This window comes from Physeter macrocephalus, chromosome 7 (assembly GCF_002837175.3).
Source record: "Physeter macrocephalus isolate SW-GA chromosome 7, ASM283717v5, whole genome shotgun sequence".
NCBI lineage: Eukaryota > Metazoa > Chordata > Mammalia > Artiodactyla > Physeteridae > Physeter > Physeter macrocephalus.
The window spans coordinates 144,358,499-144,379,614 of NC_041220.1; the positions used below are offsets into that span (position 1 = coordinate 144,358,499).

Below are 21,116 nucleotides of genomic sequence, written 5' to 3' on the forward strand. Positions count from 1 at the left end.
ACATGCCGCGGAGCAGCTAAGCCCGTGCGCCACAACTACTGAGCCCACGTGCCACAACTACTGAAGCCCACGCGCCTAGAGCCCGTGCTCTGCAACAAGAGAAGCCACCGCAGTGAGAAGCCCACACACCGCAATGAAGAGTAGCCCCCGCTCACCGCAACTAGAGAGAAGCCCATGCGCAGCAACGAAGACCCAACAGCCAAAAATAAAAATAAATAAATTTATTTTTAAAAAATCATTTTGGGTTTAATACACTCTATCAAGGCATGTCATTCCTTAGAAGGTTGGAGCCTGAGTTTAAGTGGAATTTTCTAGTTCACCTTTTTTTAAAAAAATTTAATTTAATTAATTTATTATTTTTGGCTGTGTTGGGTCTTCGTTGCTGCGTGCGGGCTCGCGGCGAGCGGGGGCTACTCCTTGTTGCAGCGCGTGGTCTTCTCATTGCCGTGGCTTCTCTTGTTGGGAGCACAGGCTCTAGGCGTGCAGGCTCAGTAGTTGTGACTCACGGGCTTTAGAGCACAGGCTCAGCAGTTGCGGCGCACAGGCTTAGTTGCTCGGTGGCATGTGGAATCTTCCCGGACCAGGGCTTGAACCTGTGTTCCCTGCATTAGCAGGCAGATTCTTAACCACTGCACCACCAGGGAAGCCCTACCTTTTTTTTTTTTTTAACTTTTTATTTTATATTGGAGCATAGTTGACTAACAATGTTGTGTTAGTTTCAGGTGTACAGCAAAGGGATTCAGTTATACATTTACATGTATCTATTCTCTTTCAAATTCTTTTCCCATTTAGTTGTTACATAACATTGAGCAGAGTTCCCTGCGCTATTTGTTGGTTATCCATTTTAAATATAGCAGTGTGTACATGTTAATTCCAAACTCCCTAACTATCCCTTCCCCCCTGCCCCCCCGGAACCATAAGTTCCTTCTCTAAGTCTGTTTCTGTTTTGTAAATAAGTTCATTTGTATCATTTCTTTTTAGATTCCTCATATGAAAATTTCTCTGTCTGACTTACTTCACTCAGTATGACAATCTCTAGGTCCATTCATGTTGCTGCAAATGGCATTATTTCATTCTTTTTCATGGCTGAGTAGTATTCCATTGTATATATGTACCACATCTTCTTTACCCATTCCTCTGTCGACGGACGTTTAGGTTGCTTCCATGTCTTGGCTATTGTAAACAGTGCTGCAGTGAACATAGGGGTGCATGTGTCCTTTCAAACCATGTTTTTCTCCAGGTTTATGCCCAGGAGTGGGATTGCAGGATCACATGGTAGCTCTGTTTTTAGTTCTAGTTCACCTTTTGGTAATCAGAGAATGCTGCCGCCTATCAGCCACCCTAGCCAGAGCCTCCGGTCTCTGCTGGGGGGCTTGTCTGGGGGAGGCACTAACCTGGGGGGAGTCCTGAGTGTTGGCCCGGAGGTGAGGCTTGATGCTGCACTCGGGGGGGCCAGGGAAGCCTGGGACGGGCGACCTTCGGGCAGAGCCCTGAATGGAGGAGTGGGCCCGGGGGTCGGGGATGTGAGGGCAGAGGCCTGGAGGCTGAGGAAGGTGGGCCCAGTGGGGGGAGTGGGCCCCGGGCTGCAGGCGGGGGTGGGGGAGGAAAGGGGACCAGCACTGGCTCCAGCCAGAGCAGGCGGGTGGTGCCCGCCGAGTGATGACAGGAGGGTGGCTGGGGGGGCGGGGGTGCTGAGTGGGCAGCACACTGAAGACACAGCCCCTCGGGTTTGCTTGGGGAGGGGCAGCCACGTGGGCACGAGAGGAGGTCACAGGGCAGTGGGCCTTCCTCTGCCAGCCCTGCTTCTTCTTTTTAATTGAAGTATAGTTGATGTACTATATTATATAAGTTACAGGGGCACAACACAGTGATTCACGTGTTTTCTAGGTTCTACTCCATTTATAGTTATTGTAAAATATTGGCTATATTCCCTGTGATGTACAATATATCCTTGTAGCTTATTTTGTACATAATAGTTTGTGCCTCTTAATCCCCTACCCTTATCTTGCCCCTCCCCACTTCCCTGTCCCCCCTGGTGACCACTAGTTTGTTCTCTGTATCTGTGAGTCTGCTTCTCTTTTGTTATTTTCACTAGTTTGTTTTCATTTTTTTGATTCCACATATAAGCGATATCATGCAGTATTTGTCTTTCTCTGTCTGACTTATTTCACTTAGCATAAATGCCCTCCAAGTCCATCCATGTTGCTGCAAATGGCAAGATTTCATTCTTTTTTGTGGCTGAATAATATTCCATTTTATATCTATTTCACATCTTCTTTATCTATTCCTCTGTCGATGGTTGCTTCCGAATCTTGGCTATGGTAAATAATGCTGCTATGAACATTGGGGTGCATGTATCTTTTCAAATTAGTGTGTTTTCATTTTCTTTGGATATATACCCGGGAGTGGAATTGCTGGATCATAGGAGAGTTCTATTTTTAGTTTTTGGAGGACCGTCCATACTGTTTGCCACAGTGATTGTACCAATTTACACTCCCACCAACAGTGTAGGAGGGAGTGTAAATCCCTTTTCTCCACACCCTCTCCAGCATTTGTTATTTGTGTTCCTTTTGGTGATAGTCATTCTGACAGGTGTGAGGTGATATTTCATTGTGGTTTTGATTTGCATTTCCCTGATGGTTAGTGATTTTGAGCATCTTTTCACATGCCTCTTGGCCATCTGCATTTCCTCTTTGGAAAAATGTCTATTCAGGTCTTCGGCCCATTTTTTGATTGGGTTGTTTGTTTTTTTGGTGTTGAGTTGTATGAGCTGTTTATATATTTTGTATATTAACCCCTTATCTGTCATGTCATTTGCAAATATTTTCTCCCGTTGAGTAGGTTGTCTTTTCATTTTGTTGACGGTTTCCTTTGCTATGCAAAAGCTTTTAAGTTTAATTAGCTCCCATTTGTTTCCTTTTGCCTTTTGCCAGCTCTTGTTATAACCAGACACACCATCAAGGCTGTCCTTCCCAGTCTGAGATCTCTGTGCTTTGGAGGGCTCTTTTGGTTCCCCTTGGTCACGAGAACACGCAATAGCAAACGAAACGGTCGCGTCCTGTTCTGAAAGGACACGTGGCCTTTTTCCTGGGCTTCCTTCTCGGCATAGGCAGCGTCCCGCCAAGGACAGGCCTCACCTCAGAGCCCCCCCTTATGCCCCCCCACGCTTCTGCTGCAGGTGGCCAAAGGGTCGTGTGTGGTTTCGTACCCTGCTGTCCCCCTGCCCCGGTGGGCTGCGGGCTGGGGTCTGTGGTCGCTGGGTTCCCGTGCGGCTGCCCAGCCCTGGACAGCCTCCTGCTCTGGACCATGCCAGGACATCCTCAGCCGCTGGCCCGGCAGCCCCACCTGTGGCCCTGTCACTGAGCAGGCCTGGCTCCTGGCTCCTCACCCTGAGGGACGGGCAGGGCCTGACAGCCGCTGGGTCGAGGACCAGCCTCCTGGCACGGCCTTCCCGAGTGACCATCAGCAGCTCGAGTGCAGCCTCATCCCATTTCCACGTGGGCCCTGATGGGCGGTGACAGCTGCCTGTCTCCCTGCCCAGTCCTGCCCCCTGTGCCTTGGTGGTTGGCCCGCGGTGGGCTTGGGCCACAGGCAGGGACCTGCCAGCGCACCCCCAGGGACGTTCCAGGCATAACTGCCACAGGGGTTGGCCCTCGTGCTCCCAGAGCTGGGGGCGTCCCCGGCGGAGGGGTGGTAAGAGCACAGGGGCAGTGGGTGGGTGACCTCTGGCCACATTGTCATGTCCTCTCCCTGGGCCTCCTGGGTTCACCCCGACTCTGCCCCTGGGCATTCTTGCTGACCCCCGGCTGGGCCCCCAGCCCCTCACTGAGATGGTGCACTGGCCTGTCACCTCTGTCCCCAAGCAACCCCTGATCTGTATTCTGTCATTAGGTATAGATTGCATTTTCCAGAATTGTGTATAGATGGAATCAGTCTATCCGGGTCTGGCTTCCAGTCAACCTAAATATTTTGAGACTCACCCATATTGTAGGGTGTCAGTAGCTCACTCCTTTTTATCGCTGAGGTGTGTTCCACCGTGTGGACGGACTGCAGCTTATTTGTCCATCGCATGTAACGGACGCGTGGGTTGTTCCCGGGTTCTGACTGTTACAAATAAAGCTGCTCCGAACATTCGTGCACAAGTCTCTGTGTGGACGGGGGCTTTCACTTCTCTTGGGACAACTGGGTGTAGAACGGCTGGTTCATATGGTCGGTGAATGTTTAACTTTTTGAGAAAACGGCCAAACCGTTTTCCAAAGGTTGGACCCCTTCGCATCGCTACCAGCTGTACAAGGTTCTAGTTGCTCTGCACCCTTGCCAGCACTTGGTATGGTCAGGTTCTAAACTTCGGCCATCCTGGCGGGTGTGAGGTGGTAGGTCACTGTGGCCTGAATTTGCACTTGCCGGATGACCACGTGGTGAGCCTCTTTTCGTGTAGGTCTTCTTTAGTTGTGTCTGTTCAAATCTTTTGCCCATTTTAAAATCTAGTCTTCTGACTGAAGTGTAACAGTTCTTCTGTATCTCAGGTGTAAGTCCTCTGAAATAGAGATGTTTGACAAATATTGTCTCCAAGTCTGTGGCTTGACTTTTCATTTTCGTAACAGAGCAAACTTTTGAACGTTGGTGAAGTCCAGTTTATTTATTTGTTTGTTTGTTTGTTTGTTTGAATAGTTCATGCTCTTTGTGGACTATTTAAGAAAACTTTGCCAAGCCCAAGGTCACTAAGATTTTTCCGTTTGGGGGTTGATGGTTGTGTGTGTGATGGGTAAGGTTTGACGATGATTTTGTCGCACACGGCTGTCCAATTTTTCCAGCGCGTTTTGTTGAGAGGCTTCTTCTTCTCCATCGCATTTCTTTGGTACTCTTGTCAAAAATCAGTTGGCCGTGTACGTGTGGGTTTATTTCTGGACTCTCCATTCTGTGGCGTCCCCAGGCATGGTAGCAGCCTAGACCATCCCTCTCTATACCCACACGCCCACTTGGGTGGGCCCTGACTGTAGGCTGGTTCTAAACACGGGAACCCAAAGTGCAGCATTCACGCCGTTGGGAGGGTGTAACCAGGTCACGAGAAGAGGAAACGCCGCCTTGTGACACTAAGTCTGTGCCCTTGAGGAAGAACATTCCAAGCAAGCATCCAAGGAGAAAAGGACTCTCCTTTGGGTAACCGTTCTGGTCTGGATGGCCCTGTTTGCCCTTCCTCCCCGACTTGGGCCACCTTCTCACCTGAGCCCTCAGGTGGCCCCTTGTGGACACAGGCTGAGGGCTTGTCCCGGATGCTCTACCCTGCCTGCCTCCCAGACGGCCCAGCCCTTAGGACCTGCCCTGCCCTGCCCGGGCCCCCACTTCAGCCCAGACCTTCAGGAGGTGGCCGCTGACTGGCGGGTGGGCCGGCCTGTCTGCAGGAGCTGCCCAGGCTCCCGCCTCCCCCCACCTCGAGGGAGTCGGGGTGGGCACACGGCGGGGGTGGGGCGTCCAGAGCGGGAGCCCACGGGCTGTTCAGCTTTCGCCACTGTTGCGGATTCACGTGAAGATTTTTAATGATTCGTCCGCCATTGCTGAAGGGAGTCTTTTTATTTTGTGTGGTGTGTGGTTTTGCCCTGACCTGAGAACCTGCGTCTGAATTGTTTCGCCGCAGACCCCGTCTGTCTCTGAGCAGACACCCAGTTGTTTCTCTTCTGCCATATGTCAGAACATCCACCTGTATTTTTTCCTCTAAAACTGCATAAAAACCAAATACAGGCTCTTGCTGGACTATATTGCAGATAATTTTTATCCTCTGGGGAAACGGCACATTGGTGAGAACAGGTGTTCTGTTAGGATGGCTATTTTTAAACAGTGAGAGCTCATTGTCTCTGATCCGTGCTTTTAGTGACGAGCAACCTGTGAGTCAAGTGCTTCTAAGTTTTATTTGATAAACTCAGCAGCAAGCACAATAAAAAGGAGAATTTGCCAAGGGAGCTCGGTGTGGGCCCCGGCGAATCTGCGGGCGGACCGGACGGCCTGGAGCCGGCTGGGCCCACGGGTCCAGGGGCCCCTCTGCCCCCTCCCTGCCATCACCCCCTTCCCCACTCCCTTTTCCCCACTCAACACCCCAGACCAGGCCCCTCCCCCTTCTCTCTGCTCCAAGTCGCCCCCAATGCTTCTCCCATAAGGAGCGGGATCCCAAACCCGACAGGTCTGAACACGAAGACCCAGACTCCAAATCCGTGTTGCGAACACTTCCCCCCGTGTTGTGTTCCACGTCAAGACCCCGTCGCCTTCCCTGTGCGGCGCTTTGGTGGAGAGTGGGCACCGTGTCCTCCTGTGGAACCATCTGGAACCCTCCGCATCACACAGAAAGGTCGGCGGTACCGACACCAGCCCTGCGCGGACACAGGCCAGGGCGCGGTGCCCATCCTGCTTCCGTGGGGCCAGCAGAGGGAGGCCATCAGGGTCAAGGGTGGGGCAGGGGGACGGCGGCCGAGGGATGCAGGCGGTGCCCTGGGCAGGCACACCCCACGGGGCCCGCGGCAGCGCCACCAGGACGGACGGAGGCCGGATCCGATCACGCCCTCCCTCTGGGCGCGCCGTGCGCCAGGCCCCTCCCGCATCCCTCGGGACTCGGCCAGCAGCATTCGGGTCCGCGCCCGCCTCTGCCCTGCAGGCGTGTCCCCTGCGTTGATGGAAGCCTTGTGGGAAGAGAGCGTCCAGAACATGGGGTGAGGCTTGTTCTCGGAGGCACCAGGAGGCGAGTGGGGAAACCCGCGGCCCCCTCGTGTGACCCAGGGCGCGTGAACCTGACTCCCCGTCTGCGGCCTGGGGCAGCCGGGCAAGCTCTGGAGGACCCAGAATCGTGGTCAGTTTCACCTCCGTGTGTCCGTAGGGCCTTGGGCGGAGCTGCTGCCCAGGGCAAGTTCACACAGTGAGTAGACAGAAGCTGGAAAAAGAAGAGGGACTTCCCAGGCCCCCCAAAACAACAGGGACACGGTGGTCCCCTCTCCTGCCCGCTTGTGCACCTGCTAGTCAGGGTCGGGGGCAGGGAGGCTGCGTTCCTTTCTCGTGGCTCCTGTGACCACAAAGTAGGTGGCTGAGAACAACAGGAATGTATTCTTTCACAGCTCAGGAGGCCACAGTCTGAAAGCGAGGTGTTGGCAGGGCTGGTTTCTTCCGGAAGCTGTGAGAGAGAGTATGGCCCTTGTCTCCTCCAGGTTCTGGGGGCTCCACGCGTTCCTTGGCCTGTAGACGCGTCACTCGGATCTCTGCCTGGTTCTCCCATGGCCTCTCCTCTGTGTGTACGTCCCCTTCCCTTGTAAGGACACTTGTCATAGGAGATGGGGCCACCCGGGTAATCCAGGAGGGTCTCATGCCAAGACCCTTACCTTCCTTCCATCGGCAAAGACCCGTTTTCCAAAGAAGGTCACATTCACAGGTTCCGTGTGGACTTTTTTTATTTTTGCGGTACGCGGGCCTCTCACTGTTGTGGCCTCTCCCGTTGCGGAGCACAGGCTCCGGACGCGCAGGCTCAGCGGCCATGGCTCACGGGCCCAGCCGCTCCGCGGCACGTGGGATCCTCCCGGACCGGGGCACGAACCCGCGTCCCCTGCATCGGCAGGCGGACTCCCCACCCCTGCGCCACCAGGGAAAACCCAGTTTGTTTGTTTTTGAAGTATAATTGACCTACAGCACTATGTTAGTTCCTGTTACACAACATAGTGATTTGATATTTCAAAATGATCACCAGGATAAGTCTAGTTATGATCTGTCACCATGCAAAGATATCACATAGTTATTGGCTATATTCCCCACACTGTACATTTCATCCCCTCGGCTCATTTATTTTGCAACTGTAAGTTTGTCCCTCTTAATCTCCCTCACCTGTTTCTATCCTCCCCTCATCCCCCTCCCCTCTGGAAACCACCTGTTTGTTTTCTGTATCTATAACTCTGTTTCTGTTTTGTTATGTTTGTTCATTTGTTCTGTTTTTTAGATCCCACATATAAGTGAAATCATACCGTATTTGTCTTTCTCTGTCTGACTTACTTCACAAAGCATTATACCCTCTAGGCCCACCCATGTTGTCTCAAACGGCAAGATTTCATTCTTCTTTTATGGCTGAGTAATATTCCATTGTGTATATGTACCACATCTTCTTTATCATTCATCTATGGATGGGCTCTTAGGTTGGTTCCATATCTTGGCTGTTGTAAATAATGATGCAGTGAACACGGAGGTGCAGATATCTTTTTAGATTAGTGTTTGCATATTCTTCAGATGAATACCCAGAGGTGGGATTGCTGCATCATATGGCAGTTTTATTCTTAAGTTTTTGAGGAACCTCCATACTGTTCTCCACAGTGGCTGCACCAATTTACATTCCCACCAACAGGGCACAAAGGTTCCCTTTTCTCCACACCCTCGCCAACTCTTGTTATTTGTGTTCTTTTTGATGATAACCATTCTGACAGGTGTGAGGTGATCTCTCATTGAGGTTTTGATTTGCATTTCTCTGATGATTAGTGATGTTGAGCATCTTTTCATGTGCCTTTTGGCCATCTGTGTGTCTTCTTTGGAAAAATGTCTCTTCAGATCCTCTGCCCATTTTCTGAGTTGTTTGTTTTTTGATGTTGAGTTGTATGAGTCCTTTGTATACTTTGGATATTAACCCCTTATCAGATATATCGCTTGCAAATACCTTCCCTCATTCAGTAAGAAGCCTTTTCATTTTGTTAATAATTTCCTTCACTGTACAGACACATTTTACTTTGATGTAGTCCCATTTGTTTATATTTACTTTTCTTTCCCTTGCCTGAGGAGATAAATCCAAAAAAATATTACTATGACCAGTGCCAAAGAGCATAGTGCCTAGGTTTTCTTTTAGAAGTTTTATGGTTTCAGGTCTTACACGTAAGTCTTTAATCCATTTTGAATTTATTTCTATAGATGGTATGAGAGAGTAGTCCAGTTTGACTCTTTTGCACGTAGCTATCCAGTTTTTCCCAACACCATTTATTGAAGAGGCTGTCTTTCCCCCACTGTATATTCTTGCCTCCCTTGTCGTAGATTTATTGCCCACATAAGTGTAGGTTCATTTCTGGGTTCTCTGTTATGTTCCGTTGATCTGTGTGCCTGTTTTTGTGCCAATATCATACTTTTTTGATTACTATAACTTTGCAGTATAGTTTGAAATCAGGGAGTGTGATACCTCCAGCTTTGTTCTTCTTTCTCAAGATTGTTTTGGCTATTCAGGGTCTTTTGTGTTTCCATACAAATTTTAGAATTATTTGTTCTAGTTCTGTGAAAAATACCATTGGTATTTTGATAGAGATTGCATTGAATCTGCAGATTGCCTTGGGTAGTATGGTCACTTTAACAGTATTAATTCTTTCAATGTATGAACACGGTATATCTTTCCATCTGTTTGTGTCATCTTCAGTTTCTTTCATCAGTATCTTATAGATTTCTGAGTACAGGTCTTTTACCTTCTTAGTTAAATTTATTCCTAGTTATTTTATTCTTTTTGATGTGATTGTAAATGGGACAGTTTTCTTAGTTTCTCTTTCTGATAGTTCCTTGTTAGTGTATAGAAATGCAATAGGCTTCTGTATATTAATTTTGTATATGGAAACTTTGCTGTTATATGATTGTTAAATGGTGCAGCCACTTTGGAAAACAATCAGTTCCTCGAAAAGTTTAACACAGTTACCACATGACCAGGAATTCCACTTCTAGGTTTATAACCAAGAGAAAACATATCCACACAAAAACCTGTTCATAGCAGCATTATTCATAATAACCAAGGTAGAAACAAATGCCCACCAACTGATGAATGGATCAACAAAATGCAGTCCATCCACATGGTGGAATATTATTCAGCTATCAAAAGGATTGAAGTACTGACACATGCTACTACATGGATTAACCTTGAAAACACGCTACGGGAAAGAAGCCAGACATGAAAGGTCACATCTTGTATGATTCCATTTACTTGAAATATCCAAAATAGGCAAATCCACAGAGACGGTAGGTTAGGAGCTGGTGGAGGGGTGACTGGAAATGGGTGTGAGGCTTCTCTTTGGGGCAATGACCAGGTTCTAAAGTTAGCTCCTGGTGATGATGCAGACTCTGTGAATATACTAAACCCTCTGCACCGCATACTGTAACCAGGAGGATGTTACAAGACGTAAGTCACATCTCAGTAAAACTGTTTCTAGAAGCCAGGATGACACTCTTTGGAGACGGGGTGGCTGGGCTCATTCCAGCCCGTTGGAGCCGCCTGTCCACAGAGCAGCACCACCCAGGTGGCCCCGGGTGAGGTGCGGTCAGAGGGTCTGGGCCCGAGGTGGCAGCGACCACGCTGGGTTTCTAAGTCCTTGGGTCCCTCAGGGGTCTGGAACTGTGCATCCCCCCCCTCCTGCTCACCAGGGGCCTCCCTCATGGTGGCTTCCAGTGACGTCTGATCTCTTAGGTCCTCCCATCGAGACATCCCTTGGGAGTCCGCGTCCCTCCCCAACCAGCGTGTCCCTAGGACCCAGGCGGGAACGGCCTCTGCCAGTCCGCTTCATCCCAGCCCGGTGGGGCGACGTGCCCAGGAGCGGGGGGGAGACGTAAGTCACATCTCAGTAAAACTGTTTCTAGAAGCCAGGATGACACTCTTTGGAGACGGGGTGGCTGGGCTCATTCCAGCCCGTTGGAGCCGCCTGTCCACAGAGCAGCACCACCCAGGTGGCCCCGGGTGAGGTGCGGTCAGAGGGTCTGGGCCCGAGGTGGCAGCGACCACGCTGGGTTTCTAAGTCCTTGGGTCCCTCAGGGGTCTGGAACTGTGCATCCCCCCCCTCCTGCTCACCAGGGGCCTCCCTCATGGTGGCTTCCAGTGACGTCTGATCTCTTAGGTCCTCCCATCGAGACATCCCTTGGGAGTCCGCGTCCCTCCCCAACCAGCGTGTCCCTAGGACCCAGGCGGGAACGGCCTCTGCCAGTCCGCTTCATCCCAGCCCGGTGGGGCGACGTGCCCAGGAGCGGGGGGGACCCTCACGGGCCCCAGCCTGGGTCGGCAGAGCAGAGATCAGGGTGACCACCTGCAGTAATCATCGTGGCCCGGAACCCGGGACCCCTGTTCGGGCCTTGTGGTCGCTCCTCTGATTAAACAAGTAAGTTCAGTTCACATGCGCTCTGATTAAGTCACTCAAATCCTTTTTGAAGGAGAGGAAGAATTCACAAGAAGCAGTTTAAATTTCCACTTCCCACGAGCGGATTTCCATCCGTCCTAGAAGCTGAGGAGATGGCGACCTCCCCTCGGCTGTTTCCTGGGCTGCTGTCGGCCAGGCCGGGCCAAGCCCAGGACTTGTCCCCACAATGGGGCGTGGCCAGTGGCACCCCAGAGGCCCAGGGCCCCTGGGACAGTGTCCTGTGGCCGTTAGCAGAATGGGAACAGAATTGATTGGCATCCTAACAGGTTTACTATGTAATAGTCTTAAAAATAAAATGCTTTTTAAAGAATCTTAAGCCTATTGAAATTCAAAGACAAGATCTCCTGCAGTGTGAGAGCCCAACTGTCAGATACCATTTGTTCCATTTGGTGCTGCGGTGACACTCCCCCTCGAGGTCTGTTGCCACCCTGGGCTCTTTTCCTCTGCAGTTACGGAAGAGCTTCTTTATGACCCGCTGCAGCTGCCGCGGTTACATTTCTTGCAATCAGTGTTCTTGGCGTGTCATTATACAGCACTTGATTGAGAGTTTTATCTGAGAATTCACTCTCCTTCTGAAAACCCTTCGCCAGATGCTCAGTTACCTCCAGGCATCGTGTCTGCAAATACTGCAGCCAAGGCAAGTGTGGTCACCTGGGGTGTTGCAGGGCCCCGAGCCCAGGTGCTCCCCTGGAAGGGGGGTGTCCAGCCCGATAGCGGACACCTCATCCTCACAGGGCCAATCCAGCCTCCTCCCAGGGCTGGGGGCTTGATAACTCCGGAGAACTTCCTCCCATGGTGGGGGTCCGTCTCCAGATGAGACTAGAGCAGAATTATAAAGGGGCCCCTCGCTGTGCCCCACGGGCAGGGACCCTGTGCAGTCAGAGGGTTTTCTCCTGAGCCGTTGCTGGGCTGCTCTCCAGAGTGGCCGGCAGTGGGGAAGCTGCCCCCTCGGATCTGGCTGTGGATTTCACTACAAATGAGACCAAGTCAGCTGGGAGGGGCACCTCTTGGTGAGATAGCAGGTGCAGGGAACTGACTTACTGGATGTCTGAACCGGTCCCAGAATCTAAAGCTTTCAGGGTACTAATTTAGCAGACCATCTGGGAAGCTGCAGAGCCTGGGCTTGCCTCAGGGCGGTCCACGGTCAGCTCTGCATAACAAGGTTCTTATAAGACATCATTTTGGACAACACTGGTTACAGCGATAAAAGTATTTGCAACAAAAATTTAGTGAGGTTTAAAACTGTCTCAGGGCTTCCCTGGGGGCACAGTGGTTTAGAATCCGCCTGCCAATGCAGGGGACACGGGTTCGAGCCCTGGTCCGGGAAGATCCCACATGCCGCGGAGCAACTAAGCCCGTGCGCCACACTACTGAGCCTGCGCTCTAGAGCCGACGCACATCTACTGAGCCCACGAGCCACAACTACTGAAGCCCGCCCGCCTAGAGCCTGTGCCCCGCAACGAGAGAAACCACCGCAATGAGAAGCCTGCACACCGCAACGAAGAGTAGCTCCTGCTCGCTGCACCTAGGGAAAGCCCGCGCGCAGCAAAGAACACCCAACACAGCGAAACATAAATAAAATTCATTAATTAAAATAAAATAAAACTCTGTCTCAGAATTTACGTGAATCTCTTAGGTGTGGAAAAGATTTCAGGACTATTTTTTGGTGGAGTAACTGGACCCTAGATGTAGTTACATTTTGCATCTCCCCCCTCCCCCGAGATCTCTCTGAGATGTGGTGCCTTCCTTTTGGGTGTCCGCGTTCAGCCCCAGGCTGTGTTGGGGGAGTGGCCCAGGGCAGGGTCTGAGCTCACTGTGAGGCTGAGTTACCTCCACTCGCCTGGCCTTCCTGAGTACCCCTCGACTGGCGTGGTGTTTAAGTCCTTGCCTCGCCCTGCTGAGGAGGAGGTGCCCCTCCCACCAGAAAGGGACTTGCCCTCTCACAGGCACCCCTCCTGTGGAGTAGGGGGGGAGCACCCCATTCTGTGTCTGGACCATGTGTGACCACTTTTCCTCCCAGAAGTCACTCCACAGCTGGCTCAGTGGAGGTTTTCTGGAGTGGAGGTGCCTCTCCAAGCCCCCTAACCCAGACTCCAGCCCAGGCCCCGAGCTGGAGGGAACCAAGCCCAGCCAGCCAGCGCTGCGCCATTTTTGAGCCTGAGTCTGGAGAATTGCTTCCCACCGGCCAGGCCTGGCGCCGGCCACGTGTCCTCAGGTCGGGGCCAGGGTTCGGGGCTCGGAAGGGTCAGGGACTAGGGATGGGCCTGCTCTGGGTGCTGGACTGTGGGCCAGGGCCGGCAGGCCGAGGGCCCAGGCCCACTTCTGCAGGCGGGCGGTTGGGTGGCCCAGACGCCCAAGCCCGCGCCGGCGCACACACCCCACCCGCCCTGCGGGTGCGCACACGGGCAGTGGGGGGTTCAGCGGCCCCTGGCGAGCCCTGGAGAGGCGCCGGCGTCCTCACCCTCGCGCTCGCCTGCGTTTCTGGGCTGCTGGGCCTCGGCCTCCCGGTGCTCCCACGCCGCGCTTTGCGAACACTGCGACCTCCCCGCCTTCAGGGGCAGCGGCCCCGAGGCCCCCCCTCGCTGCGCCCTCCTGGCCGTCGCGACTTGGTCCTGCCCTGCAAGACGTGGGGGGCCCCGCGTTTGGGGCCCCAGTCTCTTCCTCCTTCCCCTCCGCGCGCTCGCTCTTCCGGGCTCACCTGGACACCTGCGCCCCAGGGCCCCTCCGCGTGCCCCGCCCTCTACCCCTCTCCGCTTCTCTGCACCCGGCCCTCGCGCCCTTGCCCACCTCCCGCCCTTCTCTGGGCGCCCCCTTCTGCCTGACCCCGAGGACCCAGGGGCCCGTGGGCAGGGGGCACGCGCGGTGGCTGCGCCTGCCCCCGACCTGGGCCTCCGGGTGGAGGGGTCGCTCGCACCCTCGCTGTGGGTCCCGCCGCCTGCTGGGGTTGAGGCGCCCCTGCGGCTCTGCCGGCGGGACGTCGGGGCGTGCTCAGCCGAGTTCCGGGACAGGGCGCCGGGGGTGGTGCTCTCAGGAGTGACGCGGTTCCTTAGCGTCTCATTTCTCACTTATCAAGGTCAGTTGACTCCACCGCCGCGATGGCCGCACCAGGTGCAGACCCCCCGGGCGCCGTGCGAGGTGCCCCGTGTGTTTAAGCCCAGTTTGCAGGTGATAAACTGGGGCGTGGGATAAGGCCACCGCCGGTAAGGTACTGAGCGGGACTTGAACCTGGAGCCCACCCTGGACCCGTGTGCAGCACGCATCCTCTACATTCGGTGCCCACTGCCACCTGAGCCCCAGACTCTGCTCTCGTGCTCTGGAGGCCCCTTGATTCCTCTAACCGAAATGGCTTGTTTTGTTATTATACCATAGGGGTAAAACATTTATTGATGCAAATAGAACGTAAAGCCATCAGCCTTCCCTGGGCAAGCACTTGGCAGTGTTTCGCGGCAAAGGGCCGTGCCCTTGAGGCAGCAGGGTTCACAGTGGCCTGGCTGGCCTCCGCACGGCTAAGGACAGGCCACCTGTGGTGCCAGGTCAGGCTGCAGGCACGTGTGGGGCCAGCTGACTGTCCACCGGCACCTGCCCAGGGTGGGTGGGTCCCGGGGTTCGGCAGTGATCTGATCTGCAGCCCAGGACAGGGCCAGCCTCCCGGGGGGATGGATGCTCCCCGGGCATACAGAGTTGACACGTGGTGTCTGTGCAAGGTGCAAGCTGACCCAGTGTGGGCCCACGAGCCTGGACCCGGAGCCACAGAGCCTGAGGCCTGGTGGGACCTGCCGGCTCGCCCTCAGGGCCACATGGTGCCAGCCGGGATGATGGCTCTGTGCTCTCTTGTCCCCATCACCCAGCAGGAGCCAGTAGGGAAACTGAGTCATGGGAAAAGGCCTTCCTCTGTCAGGGAGGCCAAGTGACAGGTGAGACCGCTTATTGGGTATGGGATACTGGGTGGATTTATGAATCTCGCTCTCTGAGCCTGAGTTTTTCCTTCTGTAAATTGGGAAATAGCCCTTGCCTTCTGGGGAGGTGGAGGTGTTGGATTAGGGGAGTTAGATGACACACATTCAGCGCTGGGTGGTTATCTTTGTGATTAAACTGCACCCGAACCCTGCCCACCAATTCCTACAACCACCAGGCACGGGCCCCCCTCGAGTCTCGGTAGGAAGCAGCTGGCTGCCCCAGGGGCTCCCTGATGGGGGTGCTGGGCAGACTGAGCGAACTACGGGCATGCTGATGTGCCTCTGGTCGGTTCCGTACCTAGGCCTGAAGGCCACAGGGAGGGCAGGTACCCGAGTCCTGAGAGAGCGGGGGCCCTGCTGGAGGAGCCTGGGGGCGGAAGGCGGGCAGTTGAGTGGGGGTGGGGCAGGAGTAACCAGCCACCAGCCATCCACGGGCCAGATGGCAGGGCTGCCACCATGTGACTACAGGAGCGTGTGCCTATCTGGGGCGCCAGATCCGCTGACGGTGGCTGGGGGTGCGGCCGGGTCAGCGCGGGTGTACTGATGCACTGATGTGGACGAGGCCAACCCCGGGGATGTGGGTCACGGCCACCCGGGCACTCCAGAACTCAGAGGGGACAGAAGGTGGTGGGGACTTGCAGGAGGGGCTGGGCGAGTGTTTGGAGGAAGCGAGGGGTCCCAGCCCTGGTGACCAGTGGTCAGCGGCTTTCCCTGGCAGTCCAGTGTGGCCCGGTCCGCTTCTCCCGTGCCCAGGGCCGGAGGGTCAGCGGGTGGTCGGACGCACAGCACAGGGAGAGCAGCCAGATTCAGAGTGTGTGTGACTTGAGGCTTTTCTCTGGTTTCTCTGCGATGCTCTTGGATTTGGGTGTTGCAGTGGGGAGTCCAAGGCTTTACTGGAAAACTGGTCCAAGCGAGGCCCAGGGCCTGGGCTGGCCTCTTAGACACCCAGCCCTCACCCCTGAGCTCCCTGCACTCTGTCCAGCTGAAAAGCCCACCTGGGGGTCCAGCGAGATCCGCAAGGCTCTCTTCTGCTGAGCGTCGGGGTGGTGGGGGTCCCGTGGGGTAGTACGTCTCGGGAGCCAGCGTTCGGAGCCCAGGTCGTGTCCCGGGACAGCTGCTGGGGGGCTGCTGGCGGGGCAGGGGGCTGGGACTCTGCGCCACCGGGGCTGCACTCCATTGCTGAGCTTGCGAGGCAGGTGTGAGGGGGCTGGTCCTTTCTGACCTGGCCGTGCTGCCTGTCCTGCCATCTGTCCCGCCCACCTGTCCCACCATCTGCCTTCTCTTCTTGTTCCCTTCCTGGAGCTTGGCTGCGACTGCACTGCTGCCCTGCAGTGACAAGGCACCCTTCTGAGGTTCTTCCGCTGCAGTGCTTGCTTCCCGTTTGGGAAGCCAGAGGCGTGAGAGGGATCCTGCCCTGGTCACTCTTACCTCCTCCTCTCTCCCACGTGGGCTCCTGAGCATCCTTAGTGCGAGACCTGGGCTGGCCGCCAGCTCTGCCGTGCCCACTGATGTGACCCTGGCCATTAGTCTCCGTCATCCGGGGCAACGTTGGGCCACCTCGCAGAGGGGTCCGGGTGGTACCTGCTGAGGTGCAACCGCCGCTCTGCACCGGGCTAGGGGCACTCCTGGTTCATGCCACATTCTGCCGCAGCCCAGTTGGCCAGCCTCACAAAGGCTGGTCCCTCCAGCGTTGTCACATGCCTGGCTCGGACGGGCTCCTGAGGGCGGGGCCTGAGCTCCCGCCCACCTGCATCCTGTATCCCACATCTGCATTCACATCTGCATCCCGCATCCCCATCCTGCATGGCAGAACCGGTGTTTGAATGAATGGATGATTGCATCAGCTTTACAAAATTAGTTCTGAATTAGTCAACTTTTGCCCTTTGGACTGATTCAGTACTGCTGTGTTTTTGGGTGTTTGCGGCGTCTTTGGGGCTGCTTGTTCACTACTCTTCTAACCTCCTAAGCTAAATGCTACCTGCATTAATTTTATTTTTGTCCTGGAACAGTGAAATCTGTCATTGCTATGAATTTATTTTGAGAAAATATTGACATCGTGTGCCAAGAAAGACATTACTACTGGGCTCTATTTTATTCTCTTATAGTTTTTATTTCAGAATTGGGTGAGTACTTCTTCGTATTTACATCAATTGATTCGCTTTGCTGTGGACATTTTACTTAGGGACATTTAAAAGTCTAATTTAGGGGCTTCCCTGGTGGTCCAGTGGTTAAGACTCTGCGCTCCCAGTGCAGGGGGCCCCGGTTTGATCCCTGGTCAGGAAACTAGATCCCACATGCTGCAACTAAGAGCCCGCACGCCGCAACGAAGATCCTGCATGCCGCAACTAAGACCTGGTGCCGCCAAATAAATAAATAAATAGAAAATAAATAAACAAAAGTCTAATTTATAATTTGATTTTAAATGTTGTTGAATGAGGCTGGCTGATTCAAACCAAAGAGAAAGAGTTCCGGTTCCTAATCTTTACCTTCCTCCAGTCGGCAGGCCTTCGAGCTGGCCTGAGGGTGACCCTGCCCTGCTGGACCGATTTAGTTCTGAGTGATGAGCCGGCTGGAGACTGCTGTGTTTGCTTCATTCTCTGCATACTTAGAAATGGAAATGTGGCACCAAAATTTTCTTTTGGATTCTGTTAATCAGCACAGATTGAGTTTTGTAAGTTGTGTTCATTCATTTCCTGGACTTCTGCCTGGAGGCTTTGTCTCCCTAGCGTCTGGGGTTTCCGGGTGAATATGACTGCCACCGGGAGAGACAGGGAACTTTTGATTCTTCTTTGGAAATACCAGTCCTGAGGGGGCTGGAAAGCTGTCTCGGAATATCACTTAAAATTTAAAAATCACACAGGTCTTTTGTGTCTCAACAAAATAAAGATAATTGTTAGGTTTAAAAAATTTTTTTTCTGAATTCTCTAGTTTCTGCTGTGTGTGAGTGTGTGTGCTCAGCTCTCTTTTTGCTAATGGTCAACACATTCGTAGGTCTGCTCTTAAGGTCTTTGACCTACTGAAAGCAAAGCAAGGTGAGCCCAAAGGGTTTGTCTCTGTGCATCGATTCCAAGGTGGCAGATTCCACCACGCCCACCCCGTGCCCTTCACAGGGAGAGCGGGAGGCTGTTCGTGGTCATGGAGACGTTTAGCCCATGCAAGGCTTGTGGGGGTTGGCTGGGGTCCTCCAGTACTGGGTGCTGTTGTTTTCTTCCCTGGCCTCTCCCTGGGCAGGCAGGCCCTTTCCAATTCTCCACGAGCCCCACTGCTCCCTTTTGTCTTCTCCCCCATGTAGGTGTCTGCCAGGCCCTGAAGGCACGAGATTGAACCCTGGTTGGGGGGTCAGAGGGCAAGGGTGTCTCTCCCTCCTCCCAGCTTCTGAAACTAAGAGGAGGCTCCAGGATGGGAAATGGGTCCAAATGGGCCTTAATGGAGGGAAGTGGGTTGGGGTGGGGGGATCTTGACTCAGGGTGGCAGGGACAGTGGGTGAGGGCACCATTCAGAGAGTCAGCCGGCTCCCCACCTCCCAGACCCTCTCCTTCCGTCTTTCCTTCCGGTCAGCACAACAGGAAAGGGGCAAAAATGTACTGCCAGCCCCTGACCCCAACCTGGTTCCTGTCTCATCACAGAGGGGTCACTGGTGGCCCTCCTGGGTGTGAGTCAGCTGAGCTCATGGAGGGGGCCAGGGTCTGGACCTGCCCCATTCCTGGCCGTGTCCCCAGCCCTGCATCCTTGGCAGTGGGTGCGCAGGTGCCTTTGCTGGGTGGGTGCACGGATCGGTGAATCCCCGCCACTCTACGGTGGGAAGTCCTGGGAAGGTCTCCCATTGGCCGTGCCTGGGTCACATGTCCGCCTCCTGGGCCAATCACTGAAGCCCCCTCCCCCCTGCCCGAGGTCGGCTCAGCCTCCCTGAGGGGCTTCCTCAGCACCGCAGGGGTTTGGGCCAGCATCGCGAGTGACCCAGAGTCAGGCACTGATGAATGACCAAGACCCCTGAGAGGAGGAAGAACCAGCCTGGGACGGGCCACGTAGGGAGAGGGGGCGGAACACGGGCTCCATCGAGCAGTGAGCTGAGAGAAATTACGAAAATAAGTTACCTTATGTTCAACAAAATGTAGGGCGTAAAGAGAGCCATGTGCTGATTCTTAGGTAGAAGGATGAGGGAACCGAGGGTTGATTGGGTGTCTTTCCTTCTCTTCTGTCTTTCTCTGCCCTATCATGAAGGGCCCCTTTTATAAAAACATGTTTGAGGGCTTTGCCACCCTTCCCGTGGGCTTGTCCTAATCCTGGAGACTCAGATCCAAGGGGACAGCCCTTGGCACCTCGGCTGGAGGGAGCACAGCGCGGAGGCCTGGGGTGGACGTGAGCATGTGGACAGGACGGCACGTGGCCGGCGGGGCTGGAGCTGGGGGCAGACCGGGGCGGTCAGGTGGCCGGCAGGACGGGCGGAGGCGCACGGAGCTGGGCCTTCGCTCCAAGGCTGGGGTTACGCCTGAAGACCCAGAATCAGAAGAACGCCCCGTGCCTTTCGTGGGAGGTGAGCCTCAGGGAGAAGCGTTTCCCGCCACAAAGCCCCGCACCTCCTGGGTCGTGGAAACTGGGCTGAGCGCTGGGAGGAGGCTGGGGAGCGGGCCGCGTCCTTCCCTCAGCGGCCGCCTTGATCACTTCAGTTTAGTTTAGGACTAAAACTCCTTTCTGAGAGCTGATTCCACCGTCCCGCGCGCGCCCCGGCCCCTCCCCAGCCCTCGTCTGGGGTCGTTCTCCCCGCCCCCGCGGCCGCAGGGGAGCCGGCGGGGTGACGGCCCCGCCCACGGTGGGAACAGGCCACGCCCCCCGGGGCGGCGCTCACCCCCTGTCTCCCCGCAGCGGTCGGACCCGCAGCTGCTCGCGCAGTTCTACCACGCGGACGAGGAGCTGAGCCAGGTGGCCGCCGAGCTGGACAGTCTGGACGGGCGGAAGGACCCCCAGCGCTGCACGCTGCTCGTCAGCCAGTTCCGCTCCTGCCAGGTGAGCGGCGGGACGGAGGGGACGGAGGGCGCGGGCCTGGGGAGCCGTCTCAGGGAGGGAAACCGGCCGGAGTGGGGCGGGGGGGGCGACATCCCCGGGACAAGAGCAGGCTGGAAGGGGCGGGATCGCGGGACACCCTCGGAGAGGAACGTGGGAGGACGAGGAGCCGGCACGGGGAAGGGGCCGACGGCCCGCGGGGCCGCCGCAGAGCTGGCAGGGTGGCTACCGCCTGCTGTAGGGTTCACCTGGTCCTGGACACCATGCGGGGAATTCCTCTCGGTTCCCCGAACCCGGGAGGCTTCACCAGCACGAGGGCACGTGGATGAAGCAAGTTTTGTCAAGTGACCGTCAGGGTCGTTCACCAAGTTCCGGAACCTTCTCGGTGTATTCAGCCCACCAGTCTGAGCCTCTCCGCCGGGGAGGTGAGGGTTGTGCCTCCTAGATCCCAGGGGCGGGTCCGGGGAAGCAAATGTCCCGTCGTGTGTTTCAAGCATCAGGGGTTCTTACAGAATACTTTTATTTCTAACATCTCTCTGGAAACAGGCTTTTTTTTTTTTTTGGCTGTGCCACTCAGCTTGTGGGATCTCAGTTCCCCAAGCAGGGATTGAATCAGGGTCATGGCAGTGAAAGCCCGGAGTCTTAACCACTAGACCACCAGGGAACTCCCCGAAACAGGCATTTTGCCATTTCTAACTTTCACTGACCTTCATGATGCTGCCAGTTCATTTGTTCATTCATTCATTCATTCGTTTGACAGCGCTCGCTTGCAGAGGTGCCCCTGGGCAGAGGGTGGATGATGTCATAGGAGGGAGCCAGGCAGGCGCAGGGGAGGTGGGCATTTGGCAGGCCGTTGCGGTCAGGGAGGGGCTTCGACAAAGGCCGAGAGCACGGGGTGATGTGTGTGATCACAGCACGAGAACCGAGATAACGTGCAGGTCTGACGGAGGCGGCTGGCTGCAGCCCACTCTGCCGGGTCACTTGCTGGCCTTGA

General features: G+C 54.9%; 1 protein-coding gene across 4 annotated transcripts in view; it reads left to right on the forward strand.

The window, feature by feature from the left end:
* ZFYVE28 (zinc finger FYVE-type containing 28) overlaps window positions 1–21,116 on the forward strand; it is a 113,367-nt gene that overhangs the window by 34,158 nt on the left and 58,093 nt on the right. For all 4 annotated transcript variants that reach the window (XM_028492435.2, XM_028492436.1, XM_055086265.1 and 1 more), the window contains exon 2: window positions 19,985–20,125. In XM_028492435.2, coding sequence (XP_028348236.1) covers window positions 19,985–20,125 — 141 coding nt within the window. The remainder of the gene's footprint in view (window positions 1–19,984; window positions 20,126–21,116) is intronic.